This window comes from Sphaeramia orbicularis, chromosome 22 (assembly GCF_902148855.1).
Source record: "Sphaeramia orbicularis chromosome 22, fSphaOr1.1, whole genome shotgun sequence".
In the NCBI taxonomy this organism is placed as follows: Eukaryota; Metazoa; Chordata; class Actinopteri; order Kurtiformes; family Apogonidae; genus Sphaeramia; species Sphaeramia orbicularis.
Genome location: NC_043978.1, coordinates 39,029,332 through 39,048,010, shown reverse-complemented (window position 1 = coordinate 39,048,010; position 18,679 = coordinate 39,029,332). Strand labels below are relative to the sequence as shown.

General features: G+C 38.0%; 1 protein-coding gene across 1 annotated transcript; it reads right to left on the bottom strand.

The window, feature by feature from the left end:
• Nucleotides 1–4,083: 4,083 nt before the first annotated feature.
• LOC115413241 (uncharacterized) lies at nucleotides 4,084–18,651 on the bottom strand. The gene is made up of 4 exons (XM_030125975.1): nucleotides 18,493–18,651; nucleotides 10,827–11,573; nucleotides 7,178–7,347; nucleotides 4,084–5,742 (listed from the first exon to the last, which is right to left on the bottom strand). Exons 1-4 carry the CDS (start codon nucleotides 18,649–18,651, stop codon nucleotides 4,812–4,814), a joined length of 2,007 nt encoding a protein of 668 aa, XP_029981835.1. The 3' UTR covers nucleotides 4,084–4,811.
• Nucleotides 18,652–18,679: the final 28 nt, after the last annotated feature.

Here is an 18,679-nt window from a genome sequence, read left to right as displayed (position 1 = left end):
AGAATAATAGTAAAAGAACAACTGTTGTGCTTGAAAGGGAGTAGGAAGAAGCCACTGCTTATCCAGTCCTACCCCCTGATTCTCATTCACATTTCCCATATTGAGCAGTTACTAACACGATGACACTGAACTAGGTAATGAACAACTGTAGCATAATGGAAAAAGTGTTGGAGAAATGATGTTCTGACTGATAGTGACAGTATTTTATAGTTTAATATTTGATCATCTTGCAAAGGTACAGTCTCACATCACACTGATTATATTTCTGCTTTTTCATTCATTTATTCATGGTTTTCACTCATATATTTATCATCAGATTTTTTTTTTCCATTCTTTTTAATTCATTTATTCAGAGTTTACATTTCTAGTTTACAGTGTTCTGCAATGTTGAAAGTTTGGAGATGAAATTGCATAATTTGGACACAAGATGGCTCTGTTGTCTGCTTAGGTTCATACCATGTCTAATGGGTTCCTATTAAGTTCACTTTATTGAAAACAGAAGTAAAACATGCCCCCCCCCCCCCCCCTTTATTTAATTCTTTGTATTTATGAACAGTTAAATGTGTCTCACATGTGTCACATCCTCAGAAGTACAACAACGTCACTGTCAGGATCTATATTCAGCACAACTTCAGCAGTGCTTTATTATTTGTAATCATAGGTTCACTTCAGGTTATTCCAGGGTAGCATTAGGATTATTTTCAGAGATGTAACTGTATGCAAAAAGAAAAAAAAAAAGAAAATAAAGAAAAAGAAGGTAATTCACTCAAGACTTTGGGCTGTTGAAATATAAGAGGGTTGAAATCATAATGTAAAGCTGATGACACAGAATACCACAAAGCATATATGGAAAAATCCACATTAACTGCATTTATTGACCAAACAATTCTTATGAAGTATTAATGTATTTATCAGCAACAACGTAGTAAAGGTCATGTCTTATTTGGTGGTATTACATTAGGATAACATCATACGGTGCACAGTCAGTATTAAACAGTCTCAGATTAGTCCGTTCTCTTGGGTCTTTGTGTTTTGTCGTGCTGCGTATCTATAGAGTTCCGATGTACAGTATAAGCTCCGCAGACATCCTTTGACACTTTTACATCTTATGACGTTTTCCTTTTAGTTTTTACATCTTATTGCGTCTTTTATTCCATTTTCATTTTGTTTTTGTCTTCGTACGTCTCTTACATCTCCTCTACATTTCACATTACTGTTGTAAGATGAACATTTAGAAACTCTTCCAGAGACCACACCATTTTAATTAGAAAAATGATTTCACAAATCATAATATTATGTATTTTTCTTTGTCAGTTAGTGAACCAGTAAACATAACTCTGCTGCTAAATGTTACTGTATTACACTTTTCTCAAGGATCTTATATGCATTCAGCTGATACAGTTTACTTTAACACTAAAAAGACTCAACTATTGGAATATAGATGGTTAATTCCTCTTGAGGTGAAACCAGTGTTAGCATTTTTCTGTCAGCAATATTATTTATTTACATAAAATGGTGCCAAGTAAAGAAAGCTAACAGTGACAAATGGTTTAAAAAAAAGTATTAGTGTTTGTGTAATGATTGATACCTTATGATTTTGCAAATTATAGGTTGAATCACCTGCTATGGAGGAAACAATCATCTGTTCAATGGATGTGTGAACTTCTGTTGAACTTCTGTTGCTTCTGCAGCAGGAGTTGTCTACACTGAAAGAAGTTTATAAACCTTCTAAGAGTAAAAACAACTCCTATCACAGCCTGACCCCAAAGGACAGCACTGACATGATGCTGTTGCTTCTGTGACAGGTTAAATCTGACTCTTCTCAGAGGTCGCTCTAAAGATTATTTTTGTGCACAGTGTGTAGTTTTACATAGCCAGTGTTACCTCCACTCTTCAGTAGTGCTGTGCCTGAGGTGGAGATAGGTTTAATAACATCCTCCACTATTGTTCTAGAATAAGGCTAAAGGCTCTCTGCATTTCTTTCAGTTAATCACACTTGTCATCGGCAGCAGTGGGCGTTGGGATGGAACTTATTTTAATGGAAAATGTGCTCATGAGGAAATGTGGTGTTAAAATAGTAATAACTTTACAATAGAAAACCCTATTAAAACCTGCTTTCAGTTCACCTAGATTTCTAAATATTTAGTTTGTTTTTTATGCAATAAAAGTGACAGAAAATGGCTTTTTTGTCACTACTTATGCATATTTTTCTGGAAGAACTTTCAATATCAGGCCATTGATTACCATTATATGTATTAAAAAAAAAAAAAAAAAAACAGACTTGCATTTTTTAATCATATTTATTTTGAAAAACTGTAAATGTTCAAAACAAAATTAGAGATTACAGAAATAGACTTTCAGTTGTTGTACATGTGCCCAAACATTTTTGTTTGTTTAGAGCATTCTGTGTCCATGTTACAGCCTCTTATTTTTAGTTATTTCTAGTCATTCTTGGCTTGCGTATCTCTGTAGCATTGTCTGACAGTAGAAAAAGCCCCTCATTGGGAGAAAAACCTCCATAACCTGCATCTTTTACAGACAGTGCATTTCTTTCTGCCCTGGCTAGCGCTCTGCCTATACAATCACATATATACATATAAAAATACATACAGTTATATAATATACTTAGCACCATTAAAAACACACGGGTCAGAATAATATGTATATTTGGAGATATATTAAATTAATTGGTTTGGGGTTACCTTCATATTAAAGAGGGAAGTGTTGGTCATTAAAGAATGAATTGTGGACAAATTGGGATCAACTTAACACGTTTATTCAGTCACTGAATACAGGTACTCAGAAACTGAAAGTGTGTGTCCACCTCTGGCTTCCAAACAAACAGTTGAGGGACGACGCATGGAACTCAGACGACTGATTGTACTGCGATGACAGCGCAGACAGCGAGCGACTTCACCACGGCTCAGACCTGCGCATAAAATGCCAATGGCACGTTCTCTCTGTTGTATTGTAAGTCGTGGCATTTTGAGCTGGCAAAAATATTTCAGTGTTTTCTTTGCTGCCTTTGTATCGGCTATTGACCACACCTGAAGTTACCAGTGAAGCGTGACTCTGAACAAGAGATTCAACTCAATGTCCAACATTGAGGATTAGTCCAAACGCTGACGTCGCGCGCACGTCGGGAATGAAAAAAATACAGCTGTTAACTGTGTTACTCATCTCGTGAGCAACATATACAAAATAGGAGCAAATAATTTTCTGGAAATTACACCACATGTTCAGACTGTGTGTTCTTCGTCGTGACTAAATTCCGAAGATGCCCAAGTTACCTCCCAGCTCTGTTTGTAAACACATGGTTTGTTTATGGTGGATGACATTTCGAAATTGTTCATCGTGAGGGAAGAGATTCAGGTGAGTAATCACAGAAAGATTTACAGATTCATGATGCTTAGGCTATGACTGAGGTTTTACAGATTTGATGAAAAATTGGTGACAAAAGTCTCCTACAGCTTTAAACTTAAGGCACTTAAGCAACTTTGTGAAAGGAGTGAATAACTTAAATTCATCATCGGGTCTATTCTATAATTTCACACCCGCAACTAGTGCGGCACAATATATTGTTTGACCATCGTCATCACGATGTACGTGTGTACAATAGTCACACCACAGGTGCTGTAATGTAGGAGGCAAATGACCTCAATGTGTTTTCATCTAATTTCAAGGGTACCTGACACACACTACGTGTAGCGATCCACCAATCACAGTCGTTCTTAATCAGTTTGCTGAAGCAGACCACGCCCCTGCACATGGAGTGAGTTGCTGGTGACAACATAGAAAAATGAGCAACGGACAAGAAAAAAATCACCGAAAAGGAAGACTTGGTGCCAAAAAGAAAAGCAATGTCAGTTATCTGGTATTATTTTGGCTACAAGGACGATGATATTGAAAGACGTGTTCTGTGTTGATAATGCCTTGCACCTGTTGCCACAACAAGAGGTGACAACAAATTTGTTTGACTATTTACATCGGCACCACACAGCTGTTATATCCTCCTGAATAGTTTTTCATATCGCAATATATATCGCCAGGTTAAAAAAAAAAAATCACGCCAGTTTTTTTTCCCCAATATCGTGCAGCCCTAGCTGATACCAGCCTGAATTTTACTCGGTATCGGATCAGAAAGGAAATCCATTGTATCGAACATCACTACTGCTCAGTTCTCTTCCACCCCTCCCCCACAGGCTATTTTAGGCCTCTACCGTAAACTGTTATATAACGTTGGAAAGCTCAGAATCTCAGCTTTTCATTTGAATTTTGTGGATATCGCAAACGGTTCAGAGAGTTACGATAATCTGAATGCCGTAAAGCGCAAACTGTAGCGCCGGAGCAACAATCGTCGTGAAAGGGTTTTAATGAACAGCGCCACCCGTCACCTTTTATATTTATTCTGTCTGAATGAAGGAATTCATATCCACCTCATTCAAAATCTCCACTCTTTCCAGGGGTTATCCAGGTCTCTGATATTACAATGACACTGAAAGGTTTATTAAACTGTCTTACATATTCTTGAATAGTTTGAAAGTTTTCAAACTTCTACTAGTGAAGTGAACCACTGTTACACTGTTTTCTACTTTTACTTTACGGCTAAATCTATCATCTGTTTAATACTTGCAGTGATTTGTCAGCTTGTTGAAGAAATTATTGTCTGGGTTTGTATTTGTGTCGACTTCCAGTTAAAGTCAGTTCTGATTACAATTTCCTACAATATGTAGTTGCTTTGTGTTTTTTGTTCGTTTGTATTTTTTGCAGTAATTTGAACAGTTTATGGAATAAACCCCCTCAGAGTGACCCTAATCGAACACCACTCTCAGAAGTCGGTATGTTTCTTGATCTTCTGTGTCAAACACGTCTGGTGAACATGACATGAATGTTTTGTCAATCGTGTATGAATACTGACTGATCAGAAAGTTTACATCGAGCTCAGTGTCCTCTGATATTTTTTCGAGACAAGCTGAGAGATGGACAGTGGCCTTGAGATTGGTGAGGGAGAGGACGACGGACAGAGCCAAGGTGACCATGAAGAAGGGCAACGTGACTTCCACATTTCCAGGCAGCATGAATGGGATGATCACCCGCCTTGTGTCTGGAATGCCGAATGCATCTCTGAGGAATGTGAAGGCCTCCCAGGCACCGTCGGAGGGTTTTTCAAAAGAGCGGACCATGATGTTTGGTATTGATCCATCTCTGGCATTCGTCATCCTGTTCCAGTCATTGGGCAGTCTGGTCGGTTGGTGGCCGGAATCAGGTATTAAACACCGGTTGTGTCGTGTTAAAGATCTGTTGTCTCTGCAGTAGAACTCACGGTGCTGAGGCAGAATTCTTCCTGATGCGATACCATACGCTGTGTAACTGTTGATGAGGCAATTCCATGGAGAATACAGGAGAACATCGTTAATGCTGCGAGAAAGGAAGTAGCTGGGTGAGATCAGAGCTTCAGTGATGAGTCCATGGGCCACGAACACTACGTCAATTTCACCCTCGGGTATCTTCTTCTTTTTCTTCTCCGCTTCATCATATTTCTTTATCTCTTTTTCCACCAGATTGAAAATGTCCACGCAAATGAAGAACGCCTCAGACTCAGAGTTTTCTCTTAGCCATTGTTTGAATTCTTCATTGTTGCAAAGATCGATCGCAAAGTTGATCAGCGTCGCTTTGTCGGCCAAGGTCCTCTGGGGATTTTCAATGCACAACTTCACTTTCCTCAACCTGTCAAAAGTTTTTCTGTGTGAAGGGAAAGAAGAGGCAGGCTTAGTTGATAAAGGGTCAGGCTGTAAATCAGTCTATAATCAGTCTATATATATCAGTCTATAAATCAAGAATTTACTCAGAAAACCTGAAAAACAAACAATGTCTAAACTCATAAAACTAACTGGAAATAAACTTAAAGACTAATAACAAAAATACCAAAAAAATTATCTAATGAACATTCTTCTGAATCTCACATTAATTTTGCAGTTGTTTTAGTTACTAAAACCAATTACTATAGTAAAACTTCAACCTAGGACAAAAAATAGAACAGAAAATGTAAATTTAAATAAAAAGCTACTCACAAGTCAAGTACTCAAGTAAAATATTGATAAAACATAAATGATGCCATTTACCAACACTAGCCAGTTCCGAAATGAGCTACAGCCTCATTTAGTCATTATCAAACATTGACAAATAACAAATACATGGGAAAATTAAAACTGGGATTGAAAAAATAACTATTAAAATACCAAAAGCATTCATACAACACAAGCTGAAATCACAACTATGAGATCTTTTAGATGCAGACTAACTAAACCAGACAAGACTAAAGTATAATAAAGCCAAGTTCAGAGATAATTTAAACAGACTAGAAGTTGGTAAAGCCAATAAAAAGAAACGAAATGATAATGAAGCCAAAGTAAAAGATGCTAAACCCAACTAAAGAATGGTGAAACCAAAGAAAAAGATGGTGAAACAAAACTGTTTGATGGTTAAACCAGACTTAAACATGACTTAAGTAAAAACAAGTTCAGAGATGATTTAAACAGACTAGGAGTTGGTAAAGCCAGTAAAAACAAGAAAAGCACTCGGAGAGTGCAGACCTCCGCCAAGACAGATCTGCCCCCCCCCCCCCCCCCATCACCACCAAAATTTTATAATTTCTTCCTTGTGCCAGTATCAACATTTCCTGAAAATTTCATGAAAATCCGTCCATAAGTTTTTGAGTTATCTTGCTAACAATCAAAAAAACATGCACACACACAAACACACAAAGCAAAGTGATCATAATACCTCCTGGTGGAGGTAATAAACTAAAACATAATAAAGCCAAACTAAAAGCTGCTAAACCCAACTAAAGGTTGGTTAAACCAGACTTAAACATGGTTAAGCTCAAATGAGTACAGTAAAAACCAGATGGTTTAAAAAGGGTTTATCGATTATCGAATTTCTGAAGTGCATGTAAACGCATCAGAACTGATTATTGATATTATATTATTAGTGACAGCTAATGGGTTTTTAGGGTCAAATAAACAGTTTCAATGTCAAACAAAACATTTAGTCTTAGTTTTTTTTTTTCAGTACTTTTCAGAGACCACGACCACAACTTGTTTTAATTTTGTCCAATTAATCAAACTTTTGCCACAGGTTTTTCCCTTCCCCGATAATCATTTATTCAATACTTTACTCGACTTCATTCAGCTCATGCTTCATTGCTTGAGTTGCGTTCAGTAATGACTCTGCGGTTTTCCTCAGGGATTCACTGGCTTTGGTCACATGGCTTTTCGTTGTGAGCTTTTTCCAGGATTCAATCTCTTCAGGAAGTGAAAATACCAGTCCAAGAGCTCCGCCCACAACCTGTTAATGAAGACACACACATCTATATAACATCTATTATTAACTGTTAGAGGATGTTGTATGAACACAACAGATTTCTACTTGTTTTTATTCATACAGATAATCTGATCATCATCATCATGTCCACTGACAAGTCAAGTGTTGTTTCACTGGGTTGGATATATTTGAAACCAAGTGACTTTAGGCGACATTGTAACGGTGATGACCAGGTCACAGCATCTCCACAACTGCAGGTGTTGTTGGGTGTATAAATATATAATATGAAGAAAATAGTCGACAAAATGGGGGCTAAATTCAGAAACAAAATGGACAAAAATAAACAAAATAATCAACAAAATGAACAAATAAAGAAAATAGTCAACAAAATTGAAAAAATGAAGAAATAAAATGGTCAAAAATGAATAAAATATTCAACAAAATGAAGACATATAAATAAATTAATCAAGTAAATAAATATAACAAAATTTCCATGTAGGAGATTCCTCAGATTTTTTTTAGAATAGAGGGTATGCACGTGACGTCACCACTAGCAGAAGTCACCGTGGTTCCGCCCACTGAGTGGCAGAAAGAGGGAGATGAGTGACAGCGTTGGCTTCAGTACTGTCTAAACTTAAGAACAATATTCAATAAAAAATGGGGAAGAGCTGTTGTGAGATTGATTGTATGAACAGGTTTGAAAAGTAGTTGCAGCTATCGTTTTACAGACACTGAAAGACAAAGAAAAGAGAAGTAGATGGATCCACAAATCCAGGAAACCAAACCTAGATCTGTGGATCCTGTTTGGTGTCAGGTAACATTAATTTATGCTGTATTTTTGGGTAAAATCAGACCTTAAATAACGTACTGTTTTGGCTAACGTTACTTCTTAGTAAAGCTCTTGGTTTCATGATCAGATCTTTCATGGTTTTTGTCTTCATTTTGTGATTCTGAACCTTGTGCTCCTACATGATTAGTAAACTGACTTAAACTGAGGCTAACCTAGTTTTTAAATACGGGGGAACTGGAGAAAAAAGCTACGAAGGTGTATTAGAGGCCACATGAGAAAATAAAAACACTTGTCACTACAAGTATAAAGTCATAAAATATTGATAAAAAACCCGTAATTTTATGAGAATAAAGTTGAATACAAAAAGAATCACAATGTTATGAGAATAAAGTCATAGTTATAAAAAACCTCATAATTTAACAAAAATATAATTTGTTAATGAGATTAAAGTCATCATATTCCGACAATAAAGCCATTATATTAAAAGAATAATGTGGTAATTTAAAAACAGGTGGGAAAAAATATCATAATTTACAAGAATAAAGTTGTACCCTGCTCGTACAAAGCAGTAGAATCTGTGTTGTAATGAAGTACTTGATATGAACTAGATGTAAATATCCTCAGTACCAGTAGATCAGAGGCGATTTCTCATAGACTGCAAGGGAAGCTTGGCTTCCCCTAAAATTATGAAAATTAAATGGTTAAATATGTTCGGTTGTGTTGACATTTCATTGACTACAAATGTGTTAGAACACGTTCATCTCACAGACGAGTTCGTTCAGAATCAGCTTTATCACAAATCATCGGACTCGATGTTGTTCACTTCTCATACATTCCCGTTGCGCTGTTTTCTCATTCGATCTCTGCTCCGTGCATTTGCTTGTAGAAGCTCAGCGTCCATGCACTTCAATGGGACTGAGTGGAACATCGTTTTTCATTGCCTCAAAACTGGACGGTAATTGGATAAATGCCAGAATGTTGCCCCGCCCCCGGACGCTCAGCATCTCTGGGGGTGAATGGAGCTGTGGGCAGAGCTCGGCCGGGCAGGACGCTGGGCTTCCACGTGCTGATTGGAGGATCAGTCGAAAGGCTGAATCCTGTTTGATTTACAGCTATTTTGAGATCTACTCTTTCACTGACACAGTTCAGTTTAATACCGTCGCACATTCTGCTGTGAAATCGAGACAGAAACCACTACGAAATTACTTGTTCATTTCTTGCACTGTAAATAAAACACACTCATTGTACTTCCTTGTTTCAATTCAACATAATTCCAACGTTTTCTTGTTTACTTGGTACGATAAGGTCACTGACCATTTTCTTAAAAAGGAACGGAGGGACAAATTTATGTTTAAATAACTTGACCATTTTTTGAAGTAAGCTGACAATGAGCTTCCCCTGTCTGAAAGATGAGCAGCCGCCACTGTAGTAGATCATGCATATATTCACTGGGGTCAGTACATGGTCTACTGTAAATGCACTTTGGATCAGCTGGTTCTGGGCCCTAGTTTTGGACCCTGGTTGTCAGTAATGATGAAACCATGTATATTTGTTTCAGGTAAAAATAGCAATGATCCCCTACACCCTGGATGTCCAGATACTCCATTTCTGTCCACATGTCAGTGTTCAAGGACCACTTGTTCTTTGGTAGCTCGTACGGATCCATGTCCAGTCCAGTTGTCCTTAATTTAATTTCCTATTTCACATTTTCTCAGTCTGGCTGTGTTTACTGCTATACTCCGTCATGTTGAGCAGGTTGGTTTTTGACACTCAGTCTGACTTAGAGGGGCGTGGCCTGGGGGGGAAGTGACGTATGTGCATACCCTCTATACATTTTGCAGATAAGCAGATGTCAACAAGATATGAGGATTTTTTTTTTTTTTTTTTTAAGATTTTAGAAACATGGTGTCAGCTGAAGTTTAGATTTTTATACTTTGAGGACATTTCAGAGCCTGAAAAATAAGTTAAATCAGTAACTTTATCACTATGTGTGCACACAAGTATTGGTACTTCTATTGGAGTACAGAAGTTCCGTTTGACCAGGGCTGTCAAAGTCATTTTAGTTCAGGTTGCAGACCAATATGATCTCAACTGGATTAGACCAGTAAAATAATAACACAATAACCTATAAATAACCTGTAAGAAAAAAGAAAAAAAAACTATTTACATTTATAAATTATCCCCAGTTTTAACAAAATTATGCCTCAGTTTATCATTTACACATGTGCAATACAACTTACAGTGGATCTACAAATACACAAAACATTTAGTGACAGGCAGAATATTGTTAAAATTACATTTATTTTTCTTAAGAAAGGTTGTTTGGGACATTTACATTTTTCTCAATGAATGACTGAATGACTGTCTTTATTAGAAAATTATATCCCTGTTAAGGTGCATGAAAGGAAAATATCATGCACATAAAAAATACTATAAAATCATTAAAAATAAATAAATAAAAACATGAGTAGCTTTGTGAAAGAAGAAAGAACGTTTGGAGTGGTCTGCTCCATTTTAGATCATGTTGGTCTGAATGTGGAACCTGAACTAAAATGATTTTAACACAATTAATTGTTAATATCTTTGGTGTAATTTTTTCATTTCATAAATTCATCCCATGGGCAGGATCGGACCTTTTAGCGGCCGGTTTGGTCATCAGTTTGCCACCCCTGGTTTAGATTCTATAAGGTGTTGGGCCTGTGTTTCATCTCACCATTGCACCTCCTTTTACGGCTGTTTTCAATCCAATGGCCGATAACTTCTGGGTGAGCTTCATGGAGCCTGTGGCCAGTAACAGGTTTAGATTTTTACCACTGGGTTCACAGGAGAAAAAGCTCAGAACACACACGAATTCAGCGATAGTGGGCATCTTCAACACTGGGCTGGCATCCACGGATGTGTGTTGTCCACCAAAGTTAAAGCTGTGGTCGTCAAGTAGAAAGGAGGGGTTGATGTCGGTCAGTCCACTTCTTCTGGCCATGGCTTCCAACAGTTCCTTTAAGACGTACTGGTCGTTTTGGTCTGGATCTGTGAATGTACTCTGGGCCTTCAGCTCCTCAAACAGCTGCTGGAGTTTTTCTGCCTTACGGTTGCACTTCTTTTCTATTTTCGTTGCTTCTTTCAAGGTGCTGGAGGATGAGATGTGTTTGGTGATCTTGGTCCCCAGAGTTATGGCGGTGCCAACACCAGAACACATAAGTCCTGCAATGACCAGACCTGGAGCGGCGAGACCACCCGTAGAAAGCATGGCCACGACCACTGCCATCACGGACACAAATCCCACCACCGCCGTTGTGCTGCCCGCCACCACAAACATATTGCACTTATCTCTCAGAGCCTCCAGCTCGTCGGCTACTTTCTGCAGCTTCTTGGCGCTAAGCTCCTTCTGCTCGATCCATGAGTACATTTGTTCCAACGCCTCGTCGGCCGCCGCCATCATACAACAAACGTCAGCAGGAAGCTGAAAGACATGAGCCAGAAGGTCACATCAGAAACATGTTAGAAGATCAAACACCAATAACATGGACTCTGGTCTTTTAGTTTGTACATTTCTAAAGAAAAATAAGTGCAATTTTAACAATATTATACCTTAGTTTATTAGTTAACACATAAAGACCCAGTGTTACTTTTGTGTCAGTTCCTAAATGAATGTTTCTCTATATTTAACCTCCTAAGACCCAGGAAATGTCAGCAAAGTACAAGCTTTTGTTGTTTTTTTATTAAATAAGTGCCTATATTGGAAACATCATGATGCAACAGTTTTTTCAGATGCACTTTTTAAAATTTTTATGGAACGTATGAAACTCTTGTCCACAAATGTGGACAGAAAACCCATAGCTGGATCTTAGGAGGTTAAGTGAATTATCACCATTTATTGTAATATTATCCTCTGTGTTCTGTCTTTTTTTTCAGTTAAAATCAGGTATTTTCCTGTGTTTAATTCACTGATTATGCAGATGTTCATTAAAGCTCAGATTACAGTTGAGGGTTATTATATCAAAAACAGGGAGAACTGAAGTAAAAGTTACTTTTCAGTCCAATCTCTCATTAAGTCAGTGTTTTTCAACCTTGGGGTCAGGACCTCACGTGGGGTCACATGGAATTCAGATGAATTCTGAAATTTCTAGTAACTGATAATTAAAAAAAAAAAAAAAAATTACTAATAAAAATATTTTTTAATGATTCAATATATATTTCATTATAATTAAAACACCACACATTTTTCCTAATAAAAATCAAGTTCAAATAAAATGCAGGATATAACATTTTGATTGACCTGATCATGTAACCGCATGCGTTACTATGCTTCAACCTGCCCAGACACAGCCAAAACCGGACCAAACAAATAATGGAAAGATTTCTTCACCCGCCTGGCCCCGCTAAGATATCTCTAAGAGAAAAATGTCTCCATTTAGAATGTCTGAGGTCGCCAGAAATTCATAATGCAAAATGGGGTCACGAGCCAAAAAAGGGTTTTATTTATTTTTATAAAAATGGGTTTTATTGGTGAATCAATGCTATAGAAAATGATGGTGTTTCCACAGTAACTATGGAGCCTCTGAACGTCCAAATGGGTCATATCTGATGACCATGAAAAGATGACAAACTGTATTTTACACCAATTATTTAAATGGATTGATAGGATTAGTGGATCAACAGATATTAAACAGTTCCATCAGTAGATGGTTTAGGTTAAAGGTGGAGGTTTGAGTCTTTATGGGTTAAACATGTGCATTACAATTTACAGATCACTGTGAATCTACAAATACACAAAACATTTAGTAACATGCAGAATATTGTTAAAATTACACTTCTCTGAAGACATTTCAGGTTATTCACATTTTTAGTCAAAGGATAGTTTTTAATTGTAATCATTTTCATGTAATTTCACTTTTTTTTACATTAAAAACAAAGAGAAAATGTTGTAGTTATCATTATTTATAGGTTATTAGGATAGTATTTTACTGGTTTGACTCACTTTAGATCATATTGGTTTGTACGAACTTGAACTGAAATTAGTTTGATGCATTTGTTTGTTAATATCTCAGGGATTAAAGCAAAAATTCTTCATCTCACTGAAAATTTTCTTCTGGTCAAAATCATTGGCCACTATTAAAAATGATGCAATACAATACTACTATAGCGTACAAGTTTATATAGTCAAATTTGGCAATACTGTAAAACACACTGAATGGGAGAGTGTACAGGTGTAGAAGATTAGTAACATGGATAGAAAAAATGTCATGAGTGGAATTGGTGGGGGGTCTGGGGGTCCTCCCCCAGAAAATTTTTAAAGCTTCAGGTCAATTTTGGTGCTCTCTGGTTAATTTTAAAGGGTATGAAAACCTTTGAAGCAAGTGAAAATAACTAGAAGAAAACCTTACTGCAAAAAATGAGTGAAAAACTTTTTATTTAACAATTTAGGAACTCCTAAAACATAACTCCAACTCCAACAGCACATGAATTTTGGGGAAAATGTCTGTGTAAATGTAACCCTAACCAACTAATCTTCAGCTTCTCAGATTGATGGCGGATCAGGACTTTTTTACCATTGGAACTATACAGAATTTTCTTGTGGCAAACTACGCACATGCACGCACCAGGCTGCTTCATTTTTTTGCACCATGATCTAATTGGAGTTCCATCATCTCCCTTCTCATCAAGCCATGCCCACCTCCATCTATTTTTCACGCATCTCTCAATAGTTACCACTTCAGCACCTTCCTCTACAAACGTGTCCATGATGTCGTGTATGCTAGCCAAAATAATCTGTACGTCGTCAAACCTGCGTCCACAACCCCCTCCCGCCAATATCATGTTCTGATTGGAAAAAATTACGTCAACTGAAATTACGTCAACTGAAACAGAAATTATATTCCGTTACAGATACTCTGTGAGGGTATTTAAAATACAGTGGCTTTGCAAATACCAAGGGTGTTACTCATTCATTCAATGTTATCTTCGTACTGTACCACACAGATAGAAATAAGATGTTAAACGGGTCAAAATAAAGCACTTATGCAGTTGGGCGCGTAACCGCATAAGGCCGCGGCGCGCACATCCACACGCACGGGAAGGGCACATACACACAAACACACACACTAGTCATATACCGGCAAGAGGAGATAAGCTATTAACCCAAACATGAAGGTACATGTAGATCAGTTCTGTCTTCTTCCCTTTTCGCTGTGGTTCTTTCATAATGAAAGCTACTTGTTAGCACTAAACTAAAGTTAGCGTCTGGAGGCTGAACTTTGGTAAAGCTGAACTTGTCCATGTGTTTCTGAGGCACAGAATGGGCAGCGTTTCCTTCCAAAGATAAATAGTCATCAATCTCTCCCCCCGACATAAAAATAAAGAAGTCATCTTATTATCATCACTGTTAAACCTATCAGCCCCCTGTGCGTGGCGTGCCTGTGTTAAACACCTGCAGACCCAGGACAGGATCGACTGGACTCCGCGAAACACGTGGGGAAGTTACTTCAATATGACTTTTTTCCCCCCTCAATTTTTCCATTTGATGGATATCCGTCGAGGTGACGGAGAACTTTAATCCCTGTAATATCTTCAGTGAAATTTTTGCTATTCACAAATTCACCCCATGGGCCCTGTGATGGGCCAGTTTTTATCCACAGGGCAAACCAGGCTACTACCAGAGGGGGGTCACTTATTTTAAATTATCAGCTTACCACTTGGGTTTCGGATGGAAGAACCAACATAGGAGAAATGAAGAAATTCACCAAACAGAAGGGTTGAGGTTTAAAAAGTTAAAACAAAGCTGGATTTATCGATTCCATAAAAAATAGAAAAAATGACAAAATTGTGAACATCAAAGAGAAGACAGTTATCCACTAGTACCTGATACAACAAACTTGCAACTTAGAAAAGTTTTCCATCTCTTTTTATAGTCTTTAGTGACTTTGGAAAACTCCCCCTATACCAGTTATGTTGATTTCATACACACACATTATTGGTTAACTTTTGTTACTAGGCAAAAACACATATTTGCCCCATGTGGGGGCAACCAATCACAAACAAAGCTTAAACCACTCCACGTGGGGTGCTATGAATCCCACGTGGGGTAGAATAGCTGTATGTGAGAGCCAGCACGTATAGAGGGAATGCAGAAACGTCACTTCCCCCCTGGGCCACGCCCCTCTAAGTCAGACTGAGTGGCAAAAACAAAGCGGCTCAACATGGCGGAGCACAGCAGTAACTACAGCAAGACCCGGAAAAATGTGGAATATAACATGAAATTAAAGACAACTGGACTGGACATGGATCCATACAACTACCAAACAACAAGTGGTCTACGAACATTGATATGTGGCCGGAAATCACGTATCCTGACATTTATATGAACCTGATTTCAACACCGGGAAAATCCCCAATGCAAAGGCTGAAAGCATACAAAAGACAAAGAGCTGTATGAAGTAAACCATTGTTTTCTCCAAATAAGCTACAACTGTGTGATATGTTTGAAAGTGTGCGAACAAAAGCCCTCACATCAGTGACCAAACACACAGATAGATGTTAGCATGAGAGGGAGAGGTTCAGTTCAAGAACTAATCATATACACACAACACAACTGTGTTCTGTTGGAAGAATTTAAGGACAGAATAAACACAACTTCTCAATCGCCCTCTTCTACTGTTGTACAGTGTTCCAAAACTTCTTTGGAGCTAAATAATTTGGATGTGGAGGACCGAAGTACGACAGCATTAACAGTATTTAGTCCTGAAAAGCCAAAGCTAAGCCTACTGAAGTGTTTTCACTTACTCTGGACGGTTGTCTGCTCCTGCTCCGGTCACCCACACAACTTTATTCCAAACTAAATCGTCTGCTCCTATGAATCCCATCCAGTTTGGACAAATAATCCATCCAGTTCAATGGACATTTTCGGTTAGCTAGCAATTTCCGTTGGTGATCCTTCCATCCCATTAGGAGAAAAATGTCCCTTTTCCATTGCGTTTGTCCGTCTCATCCATACGTCTGTTCCTTGTGTGTCAGCTGGTTTAGGCACAGAAGAGGACTAGAGTAGGACTGCTGCAAAAGTTTGTATTTTCAGTCCAACATTTGTTAAAGTCCCTCACATCAGCTCTGAGCCCTCAGTGCGTTTTTTCTTCACGTTCAAGGAAAGCCCACGTAAACAATACATGAGGCGTTCAGGAACAATTAGAATAATTAGGAAATTACAACACTTTTCAAAATCGTCAAATACTCAGAATATTCAAATACAACATCAAAAAAATGAATGGCGGTGTCTGTGAACCATGTAATCACAATCCTACATTTTAAACTCTGTAATTATCTATATTTCCCACACTTGCCCATCAACACATCACAACACTTTGCACCATGTGCTCAGGTAGTTTTCCCGGATGAGGTCTGACATTACATTTTGGTGCATTATGGGAAGTGAAGTTCTTCTCCTGCAAAGTTACTATCAAATCCTCCGCACTTTAATCATATACTTCTAGAATAAGGACAATAGTAAGCCTACTCACCAAATGCCTTTTTTTTTTTTCTTTTTCAGGTGCTTTGCTTAAATTTCTGTCAGTGCCAATTGATAGTGACAATTTGTGTCACTCCCATCAACAATGCCTAATTGAAGACACTGTGTCCTTTACTACACTCTGGTGGATACTCTGTGTTGCATAATACAGAGTAATTCATGACTCATTAAATGCACCAGAAAACAGGAAATCGCATCTGGATTTTATTTTTCTTCTTCGGTGATTCGACCACCACATCTTCGCGTATTAGGGGCCTCACTTTACTTTCTTGCCTAGGGCCCCCAGATATCTTGAAACGGCCCTGCTTATCATGGTCTGTGAATATGGAGCCTCCTATCCTCTTGTGGGCGGAGCTATTGAGCAAGAAATAATTAAAATGTCCCTCCTTCACCAAAAGGTTGTTTCCCACTATTTGCGTTTGAGCACTTTGTAGACGGTCCCTAAGCGGTCTGTGCACAACGGTCCTGCTATGAACAACAACTGCTTTTTGATAAATGCGAAATGCGGGTAATTTTGGCTGAAATGATGTTGTAGTATTTTGCCAGCATAACCAAGAGCACAGCAAAGTAACATATGTGCTTTGTATGCCTTTCGTTTGTTCGCTATTACCGGCCAAAGTCTGAATCTGCCAGTCTACTGCCTACTGTCCGTTAGTCTTGCACGGCACGGCACGGCACAGGACCGTCACTGCTCATCGGTCACTGGTGCCAGGGCCCTGTGCCCAGCAGTAGGACAAATCTCCCATTCGAATAATTCTGTTCAAGTCATCGGCAGATGGAGATAAACACATCATAAAAGTGCAGCAGTGTGATGAAAGAAACACACAAATGTACGGATTTTATTCATAACAACTAAATCATCTGATCGACTGCTTAATGCCATTTTAATGTGTTACAGATCGTATTTCTGTGGTTTATAGTTGATAGCTGATAAAAGATGTCCACAGCCCATGAACAGAGACAGGTCCAGCTGCTGATGGAATGAGGAATACTTTCATAAGCAAAGTTTTCACATGTTTACAGCAGCATCCATGACTGTAGAAGCACAAGCCAAAGTGAAACTGATCTAAGATCACCTTTTCACTTCTTCCTGAAGCTTCGAAAACTTTCCTTTATTATATATTATACATTTTACATATGTATAATAAGTCTAATGTGACGGTGATGATTTTTTGTAGTGGTACTGCACTGTTTATGGCACTGCATTTGTTAATTATTATTTACGACAGTAGGATTGTCCTTCATAATTTATGTAATGTTTTTGTTGTTATTTCTTTGTCTGTCTAGAACTACAGATGGGAAATGACAGTGTGAATAAATGTAATAACTGTTAAATTGGATCCGTGTACTTTCTTTTGTATGAAAACGTAAGTCTACTTGAGTCAACATTTTTTTCTGTCAAAATAATTTACAGGAAATGCAATAAGAAAAAATAGTGCTACTTTTTTTTGTCTTAAGCTTAAGTTTCTTTATTTACAATTACAAAGACAGGCTTTATAGTGAAAGTAAACCATTCGTTCCTGCAGATTATAACGTTGTGTTAATGAATGATAAGAGAAAAAAAAAAAAAAAAAGCTGAAAAGTTAAATGTTGACAGTTTTAGCACCCCTTAGGGGGCGTTACATGGGGGGGTGAAAGTGAAACTGATCTCTCATTACGTTTTCACTACCTTCTCGTAACTTTGCAAACTTTCATTTATTATATATTATATGTTATACATATATATATAATAAGTCTAATGTGACGGTGATGATTTCTTGTTTGACATGTATGGTGTGGCTCCTCGGCTAAACTTCACCAGCGGAAACACTGCGTCAGCATTGATAACAGATGTTTAATGTGTTTGTGTAAAAGCTGGACTCACTTTGTCGTAGAACAGATGTGATGTTTGAGGAGAAGCTGCCGTCTGATTGTCTGCTTCCTTCTGCTGAGTACTGCTGTCAGCCTTCACCAGCCACTGCCTCAGACTGAAGCAGAAGAAGCAACACCCAACTGTTTTTCCCTTCTGTTCCTCAGCTCTCATTGGATCATCTCTGGTGATGTCACAGCAA